The sequence below is a fragment of the Cygnus olor genome, chromosome 4, assembly GCF_009769625.2.
Source record: "Cygnus olor isolate bCygOlo1 chromosome 4, bCygOlo1.pri.v2, whole genome shotgun sequence".
NCBI classification, from domain to species: Eukaryota; Metazoa; Chordata; class Aves; order Anseriformes; family Anatidae; genus Cygnus; species Cygnus olor.
The window spans coordinates 31,834,803-31,844,372 of NC_049172.1; the positions used below are offsets into that span (position 1 = coordinate 31,834,803).

General features: G+C 39.6%; 1 protein-coding gene across 3 annotated transcripts in view; it reads right to left on the reverse strand.

The window, feature by feature from the left end:
* Positions 1–2,809, reverse strand: part of LOC121068956 — a 59,358-nt gene extending 56,549 nt beyond the window's left edge. For 2 of the 3 annotated variants that reach the window (XM_040554523.1, XM_040554522.1), the window contains exons 1-4: positions 2,596–2,809; positions 2,388–2,488; positions 2,019–2,088; positions 1,163–1,293 (exon numbers count right to left, since the gene is read on the reverse strand). In XM_040554523.1, coding sequence (XP_040410457.1) covers positions 1,163–1,293; positions 2,019–2,088; positions 2,388–2,488; positions 2,596–2,758 — 465 coding nt within the window. In that variant the 5' untranslated portion in view covers positions 2,759–2,809. The remainder of the gene's footprint in view (positions 1–1,162; positions 1,294–2,018; positions 2,089–2,387; positions 2,489–2,595) is intronic. The other variant, XR_005819164.1, reaches the window with a different exon arrangement.
* Between the last annotated feature and the right edge of the window lie 6,761 nt (positions 2,810–9,570).

Consider the following 9,570-nt stretch of genomic DNA (forward strand, 5'->3'; position numbering starts at 1 on the left):
CACAAACGACCAAATATTTTAGAGTACCTACTGTAAACCTTTTATTGATATCAGACAATAGATCTATTTCATAACAACTCTAAGAAAATTAATTAGTAACAAATATAAATCAGTTGAATGACTAAAAGTTCTAGATACTTTTAATTCTGCTTTTCCAGCACACAGAAAAAGAAGTCGGTCTTCAATGTTGTTCCATTCACAGATGATTAACTACAATGAATGGGTAGTTTAGGCTTTCAAATCATCTTTAATTCCTGTAGGACTGGTAAGTCAAACCCTGCCAACAGAACTGTCTGCCATAACAGCAATGGTGGCACAGCCAGAAAAGAAGGTTAATACCACAGCTCAGGGTGATTAAACTCAGTATGTCAGGTTACCAAGGAAGTATGGGTATAACTTGCAAATAAATTTACTCAACCTTAATCATTCAGTAGCATGCAAGGCCTGCACAGATTAATAAATTTCATGTTGCAGGTACAGATTGAATTATAATGCAAACCTATCCCCTTTTAACTACCACCAACGTATAAACTTTTCACAGTATCTTTGCATGTATGGCAAACTTTTTTTTTTTCAGAAACAGATTTTTTTTTTAAAAAAAAAAAAGCTTTCTTGTAATGCATAAAGACAGACCAGAAAAGCCATAGTTCATCCTAGATTTCACCAACAAAAAAGTAAACCTTCCATCCTCCCAGTTAAAGCTACCTTCCAGACCATAAACTTAAGAACAGCTACCTGTAAATAGAGCAACAACTTGAAATGCCTGGGAACTACTAAAAAAAGCTGAAAGGAATAAACATTTGAGATGTAACCACACTCCATTTGGATGTAAGATATTTAGTGTTCAGGGTTATTTAACTTAGCCAAAAACAATAAGTAACAGCACATCCCATCTTCTCCTGAAGGGAGTGCAGACCTTAAATCATATTTAGTTTGCTTAAAGAAGCTAAATAACAGCAGATCCACAGTCTTATAAAATTCACCCCCTTCACATATGAAACATTTAAAAAGTATCAAGAATTGTTTTCACCCATTAAAAAATAAACAAAGTGAAGAAATAGTTTTAAATGCTTTTAACAGAATAAAGATACTGTATACATATGCAAAAAGTAACCACCTATAGGACAGTTTTTACTCCATATAGATTGACAAAGTAAAATACCTCACTCATTAGGTCATCTCCAGCAACAACAGCTATTTTCAAATCAACATCAGCTTTCTTCGCCACCTCCTGAAGGGCAGCTGCACAAGCGAGGGGATTAACTCCACCAGCATTACTGATGACACGAACACCTAAACAAAAGAGATCTAATCAAGTAAAACACTAGAATTACATTAAACTATGAACTATAAGCCAAGGAGGAATTGTCTACAGAAAAATAATTGTTACTGATACATTTCATCTACATTCTCCCCTTCAAGTAAGGGGTGGGAAATTGACCACAAAGACAAATGTAACAGAAACTGACAGCATTACAACAGTTCCTACAGATGTGACATTTGAGACAAATCACTCAAGGCACCCGGGCTTTCCAAACAACTCCATTTTACCAGAAATATTCATCTCTATAAATTCCAAACTGTTAGCAAGGTATTGGGTGCTTCAAAGAATTCCCTTCTTCCTCCCAAGCTCAGCAACTTGTAAACATATACTCATGTAAACAGAAACAATGCAAATTTTAGGAAAATAAACAAGATTCTAGAGCTGTTTAGGAATGCTGCCAAATTTTTAGATCGCATTAAAAGTGAGATTTAGATATTTTTAACTAAGAGTTACAAAGTGATCTTCCATTCAGAAATTAAAGATATAGTAACAATTATGCAGAGACATATATATGTTTATATATATATATATTTCTAATTACAGGCAAACATTTGAAGTCATGATTTGACATTTGGGATTTTTTGCTAACTTTTCAAGCATTACACACAGAAGACGGCAAAACACTGGGGTGAAAAGCACCCATCCAAAGAGCTGAAGGTCATTAACACACACACTCACGTGAAGGGCAGCGTACCTTTCCTGTGAATGTCTTTTATATACGGAGCCATGGCAGTGGAGACGAAATCCGGAGTGTAACCCAAATCCTGAAAGAGTTAAAAGCCGTAGCTGTTTGTCATGAGTGAGTCAACCCAAACCCCTTTTATTGGCCAATGGACAAAACAGGGAAGAACAAGTTTTCAAAGCATTTAGTCAGTGCTACAGGAAGAGACTCCAAAATGCCTTTTATACAGCGGGACACTGAAAATAGGCGTCCCTCAGATACAAACAGCAGCTCGTACGCAAGAAGAGCACAAAAGCAGGCGCCTGGTCTGTTTCAAGCAGCGGATTGGGGTGATTTAGGCTGGGAAAAGAGCTGGGGAGGCAGCTCAGGGCGGCTACTCACGGGGGACCGTGCTCTGGCGGCCGTCAGCAGCGACATGGTGATCTCGGAGAGGTAATCGAAGACGAGGAAATCCAGCTTCCCGCCGTACAGCAGCTGCGGCACTGCCGGGGCAGGGAGGAAGGCGCCGTTAGCTCCGCACGGAGGCCACCGGCCCGCCCGGCTCCCTCCCCGGCTCTCCCCGCCACCCCCGCGGGCAGCCGCCGCCTACCTGCGGCCGCCGTGTCCCCCCAGAAGCCCGAGGCGCAGCCGATGCGCACCGCGGCCCCCGCCGGGGGCTCGCAGCCGCCACTGCGCCGCCTGCTCCATCGGGGCGGCCGGGCGGCCCGCAGCAGTCGCGGCCCGCGGAGCGCCAGCAGCGCGGCGCAGCTCATGGTGGTGGCGGCGGCGGGCAGGGCTCCGGGCACCGCCCGGCCGCCAGGCCCCGGCCCGCCCCGCGGCCCGCCCCGGCCCGAGGGGCCGGGCTGAGAGAAGCCGGCACCGGGCGGGACCCGGCAGCCGTGGGGGGTAGCCCTGAGGAGAGCAGGGGCAGGGTTGTGGTAGTGGCAGCGGAGAGTCAGACGGCCCCGTTAGGGGGTTTATGAAGCCCTCTCCCCACACACATTAGGGTTGTCACGGCCTCAAAGTTCCTGGTGCCCATGTATGGGTTAAAAAATAAGACTGTGTGTGTGAGTTCGTATCTCAGTCCTGACAGGAAGGCTGAATTTCTAGCCAGTGACCGTGGGGTAAATCTCACCAAGCCAGCAAATTCAAGGCACAGGGCCCTCAGAGGCTCCCTGCTTAGGGAGAGCCCACGTCGTTTCTCAGATACAGCAAGGACTGTGCCCAAATCCAAAAGTTTTGCATGCAAATCCGGTGTAATAACTGCTAGGCCTGTCCCGACACATATGTTTTGGTTCGAGGTGGTGTCGAGTCATCTCTCGCAAATGAAACACTAAGAAAATCTGGGGTCTTTGGAGGAACGCCAAAAAATGTGTAATGCGGTGAGACATTAACAATTCCAAGTATATAATGACTTAGGAGGTAGATTTTCTGATGGAAAAAGCCACGTTAAAAGTACTTAATTAAGTACTTTTGAAAACTGTTGATAAAGCATTCAGTTAGTCTAATTTCTAATTGCAATGAGAGATGATGCAGTTGAGATGGAAGATAATCATGCTGTGATCTTAGGATTTGGTTCTTTATTTAGGGAGGTGCTGTGTTTTCCCATTGCAAAAAGGCAGTAAAGTCACATACCACCTAGCACAAATATACACAGATACATTTTAAAAAAGACAAGATGATGAAACACAAACCAACTGTGAAACAACTGGGGTACAGTACAGGGGTGAGCAGTTAGTCTAGAAGATCTCCAAAGACTCCTTCATTTTTGTAATTCCTTACCTTAGTTATTAGGAAGCACCATCTTCTAATTTTCAAATTTCTCAGTGCCTAAAAGAATGATGAACAATTACTGTCCTAAATTATTAAACAGACAGAAACAAGGAGAGGCCACAGAGAAAGAAAAATTGGTTCCCTACACATAGAGAAGAACTAATTCTTGAGTATTAAAGTATTTAACTATTACATTGAAAACGTGAACTAGTAAACATCCAAGTAATCACAACAGGAAAAAAAAAATCCCTTGTTACGTATCCATAGCTAACTCTAGAGAGCTTTCTCCTAATTATGCCAATGTATATTTATTGTAGCTCGTTAAGTAAAGAAATAAAAATACCAGCTTTACAGCAAGAACCAGAAAGACCACTCTGGTACAAAATGCACAGCCATCAATACAGCCGTAAAGGCAAGCACTCTCTGTAGCTATATTTTAGTGTCGTCCATGTGCATTTCAGTACGGAATACATTCAGTAAGATTCCCACATAATTCTAATGTAGCAAGATGTGGGGCTAACCCCTGGTAAGGTCACCCAAGGTTGCACCAGTCTCAGACCCTGCAGTGAAATTTAAATGCAATTTACCTTTGTTGAGACTCCGTAATCAACCAGGAGTGAACATGCTGCAGTCCTTATTCACTTCTATCCTTAAACATATGCAAAAAGGAATGCCAGTCACTGACAAACATAATAATTTATAGCCCAAGAATGTCAGTAAAACGGCAAAATCGGTTGGGCCAAGATTTCACGCTACAGAATCGGATTTCTGGACGGGGACAGGCTGACCCTGCTGACCGAAAGGGACCGAGCGCCCTGCGGCCGGTAGATGGCCGTGTCTGCCCGCAAGCAGAGCCAGTCCCTGCACCGAGGCCTCAGTGGGAGCTGTCTTGTCCAGCCAGCATCACACGTCCTGGGGGGCAAATGGGTGCATTTCTTCCCAGATAAACCTCTGTTCACATTTTTTTTGTTCGCACATTTTAACCTGTGTTAACATACAAATATCCACACGCACATATATACATTGGTATAACACTCTTGGAATCTAAAAGGTACTTTATTCTTTCAATTTTGTTTCAGATATTTTTTCTGGCATGGATTTTGACAGCAACTGGCTCAGTGATGGGCTGGATTGTGCTTTGCCAAAAGACATTTTAAGGCCCTCCCGAATGAATACAAGATTACCATTTCATCAAATTTGCATATGAATACTTGCACGTGTGCTTGAGAGAATTAATATGCAACATATATAAGATACTAAAACCCACCTGTCAATGGTTCTGTCAAAAATACGAGGAAAGGATTTAGGATTGTTTCCATTATTTGAAGTGGTGCATTGGAGAAATGAAGGCCACTGTTCTGTTCCTTTCCCCAGTGAACGTATTTTTTTACTCAAGTTAGACTCATTGGCTGTTTAAAAGGGTTGTTAAGGCTCCAACAAATCATCCATTTTGTTGATGAGAGTAATTTATACACTCCCTGGATTCTCTTCATTTGATTAGACATGATTTTCTTAAAATCAAGATAAAGTCCATGCGGGTGCAGGTTATGCAGGGTAGTATGAAACTACTTCACCCCACATTACCATCACATGGGGTGTCTTAGTTTTGTCATCCAGAAGCAGTTATATGGTGGCACGTTCCTCACATTGGGAACACAGTTGTATCCAGCTGTGGTGGCATGTGTAGTCCTGGAGACTCTGTTCTTCTGTATAATTAACACAGATGAACAAAACTGCATTTTATTGAGGTTTACTGCAGGTTACTGAGACTGTTGGCAGCTGATGATTCTGCAGAGTAATTAGCACCCTCTAGTTTCAACTGGGCTGTTGTTTATCTATTTATTAACCCTCAATTGTCTGTACCCAGAAGAACATGCTTCAGTTCCACTGGTCTGCTACTCCTTGCCACAAAAACTCTTGGTTTTGTTTTGAAATTGACTCCTACTAGCTTATTTCACTATCCTCTGTTTCTCTCAAGAAAAAAACAGTCTGAAAAATCACCCTGTGCCACTTATCATTCTGGGGACCCCAGTCTTAGCCCATCTAAATTACCCCTTTTCCCAACTGACGAGTCTCAGCTGACTCACTGTTCCCCATGCTGAACACCTGTGGCCATCCTTGCTGCCGTTCACTGAGCCTTCTCCAGCTTATATATATATATATACATATATATATACATATATATATATATATTTTTTTTCTGTAGGGACCACCACCAGCACAGTTTTCAAGGCACCAACGAACCAGGTACACACTGGGGTGCGATAACATTTTCTGGTTTGTTCTGAATTCCTTTCCTCGCAATTCCAGTGGTTTATTTGGGGGTTGGTGCTAATAAGCACTGAAGCAATGTTTCCATAGAGTTACCTACCACATCCCAATGGTCTCTATCATGAGCAGTAATGATCAGTTCAGAGCCCATTGTTTTGTACGTGAGTTTAGGATTGTTTTGATGAAAACGGAGAAAAGTTATTTAGAGGACCCTTTCCATATAGACTTGGGAAACAATGTCCTGTCATGTTGACATTTTGGCCTTCGTGTGATTAAACAGATTTTGGAAAAAGTTTATTGCTCTTTGAGGACATCAGATGGCACTGTGGGGTTTGTAGTGGAGCTGCTAGTCAGTAACAAGCCTATGTGAAATACATACGTGAAGGTATTAGTAAAATGTCTCTACTTGTAGCCTGGATAGGTGTTGCAGGCTAACACTGATAGATGCCATAGCTCTGTTGCATGGTAAAAAGCCATGTCCATTGGCTCTACTGCTTACTGTACAGCTTTTAAGCATAATATGCATTTTGAATTCCTCTCATAAATTGTGGGAAGAGAGGGAAAATAACCTGGCTGTATTATTTATTTATTTATTTATTTGTGCTGGAGAAAGATAAGGGTTACAGAGTTAAAAATAAAATAAAATAAATAAATAAATAAGGAATATCATTATTTTCCTGATCAAATACAGGAAATGTATTTGACTGTATTGACAAATGTAGGTTAGTCTCAGATTCACAATTTCATTCAGTGGCACTAAATGCTTCCATTTAATTCTGTTATGTTAGTGCCATTAATGTTTCAAATTTAGGCCTGTGTTTCCCTCCTTGTAAACAGATTTGTGCATCAGCATGGAGCACAGAGGAAGTGTAAAGGAAATGTGAAATTAGTTCTACCATCATCCTGAAGTAATCCTGGAAGTCAGGGCAGACAATGCAGAGTACATTGTTCCAAAGCAAATTAGCTTTTTCTAGGATTTTTTTTGGCAGTCAGGCATCCTAAAAAATGAATAAAAGAAAGTACAAGCAAAGTATTTCACAGGCCAATTTTTTATTGTGAAACATTACATTTCTTCTAATTTCTGTTAACACCATTGTAAATAAGTTCCTCTCCAAAACAATACTATCAGAAGACACCAATAAATATTTCAGTGTATAGAGGAGGGTCTATTTCATTTATTGAAGTTCTGTCCTCTCAACTAATTACAAAATATTCAGCAAATATTTGAATTTATTACTTATCTTTTCCCCACAAATTAGTGGATGTCTTTGTTTAACAAATGGAGTTCACTGCTCTTGCCCTCAAGGTAAAGCATACATTGTAATCTCTCTTTTTCAGTTAGTCTAAAAGCCAACGTTTTCTAAGCAAATCAACAGTTGAAAATGATCTCTGTAAATCAGTAAAGGGAGAGGATTTGCAATGTTGCACCTAATACCCCTATTTAAGGCACAAGCTGCTCAAAGCTAAATAACGATGTTTAACTTGTCCCAGCTGATAGTTTGGGGTTTTTTAGTATGTTTGGTGGATTTTCAGTATGTTGAAGTATAACGTTGTATATATGTACGTTATGTATTGAAGTATAACATTGTGTTCTGGGATGCAGAAAAACCTCAAGAGTGATAAAGCAACTAATCGTGTAATCTGAACTACATTTTATGTTGCTATATTATGTATAAAAAGTGCTGGAAAAAGATGACCACAATAGCATAAGTCACATGCCAAATGACTTTTAACAAACATCATAGCAGTTTCCCTGCTTAGATTAAATAAATAAATAATATCCATCATTATTAAAGAATATATTCTACAGTGAGGGAAATTATCTTTTCTGTATCCATGGTGTGCATGCAGCAAAATATCTTCTGAATTCTTTCCAAAACACTCAAATGCAACCATAACTGACATGAAACACGTGGATATTGTATTTGACCTCACTCAGCTTTTAAAGAACCAGAACCCTGAAAGAACCAGAAACCCCATATTGGAACAGAAACAGCCTGAATCTGTGCTGGTTTCATAAGTGAAAAGAAATAAAAGCCTTTCCTACACAGAGCAACTGGTAACTAATATTTACTGACTAACCAATCCTCCAGGTATTTACTTCAGGAAGTGCGAGGAAGAATGACTGCTGCACAGAGTGGACTGTTGAATTGGCAAAAATGTTGTCATTTGCATTTTGCCCAAGATTTAAATATTGAAAGAAAAAGTGAAAGATGACTTACACAACTTTTTTTTTTTCATTTTCACTTTTCTATTTGTAAAGCAGTTGGTTTTATAGCATATGAGAAGCATAGCTTTAGTAGTAGGTAGCTTTTTGATCACCTCAATTTCTCAGCCTAATTATCACTCCTAGCAAAGGAGATTGTGCCCACTAATCTTCAGAGTTTATTGGTAGTAGTACAAGCAGGGTAGCGCATATTGGTAGTAGGTTGTAGGTTTCATATTTACTTTTGGGGGTTTTCAACACTTCCAAAAAATATATTTTTTTACATTTAAGTTTCCATTAAAACAACAACAACAAAAAGATGGAAATGCTAAAATAAATCACTGTAGCATTTCTGAAATTGTATAGATTGATATTTCAAGTTAGACTCTTAAAGTACATGAGTAGGAGTCATAAATTTGGAAAACTGTTGTTTTTCTAAGATGGTCATAAGAATAATCTGATGTTCAAGGACTAATTTACAAATACAAGAATATTCTGATTGATATTCCTGAGGGAAAATATACTGTGAATAACGGGAAGGTGTTGGATACTCTCCATGTGGCTGTTTGACAAAAATACTAATCAACTAATTGAATTGAACAAGACTCTTTTAAATAAATGATTCACTTTTACTATCTGCTTAAAAAAATAAATTGCAAGAAAAAAAGTAAACTGAATTTGAGAACTCCTTTTTCTGCCCATGCTAACATTAATCATTCCTCATTTGTTAGCAAATCAGCAAATAAGTTTACTGGAAAGAAAAAAAACTGGCCAGAAAATCAACACGGCTAACTTATGTTGGGCACGTCGCTGGGTAAAACAAGGTCTCTAACACGTTTGTTTTGTAAAAGGGTCAGCTATTTTGCAGCCAGGACCAACCAAGAGAAAATGGTATGAAAAGGAGGAAAACTATTACATTGCCATTTCACTAAGAACACATACTGGTTTTGACCTAATGAAAAGTGGGAATAAGTTATTTTAAAACAATGCAACGTGAAACCATAGAACTAAAGAGAAGGAAGCAAAGAGATGAAAGGACTAATTATTCAAGGCTACACCATGACCGTGTAATCAGTAAAACAAACAAAGATGTTATCAGGTTTAAATAGTTATATCTCCTGCTAAGAAGCAAAAGAGTTTAGAACCAGAAATACAACTAGGCAGCTCTTATAAATGCAGTATAGAGATATTTGGTAATCATTAAAGAAATGTTACAAATTGATTCCTTCATGAATGTAAATCTATGTGGTGAAAATTCAGTTTTCCCATTCCTAGTCCTTTTGCAGTCATAACGATCCTTTTTTTTTCCAAACCCAACTAGCCAGTTACCTGGAG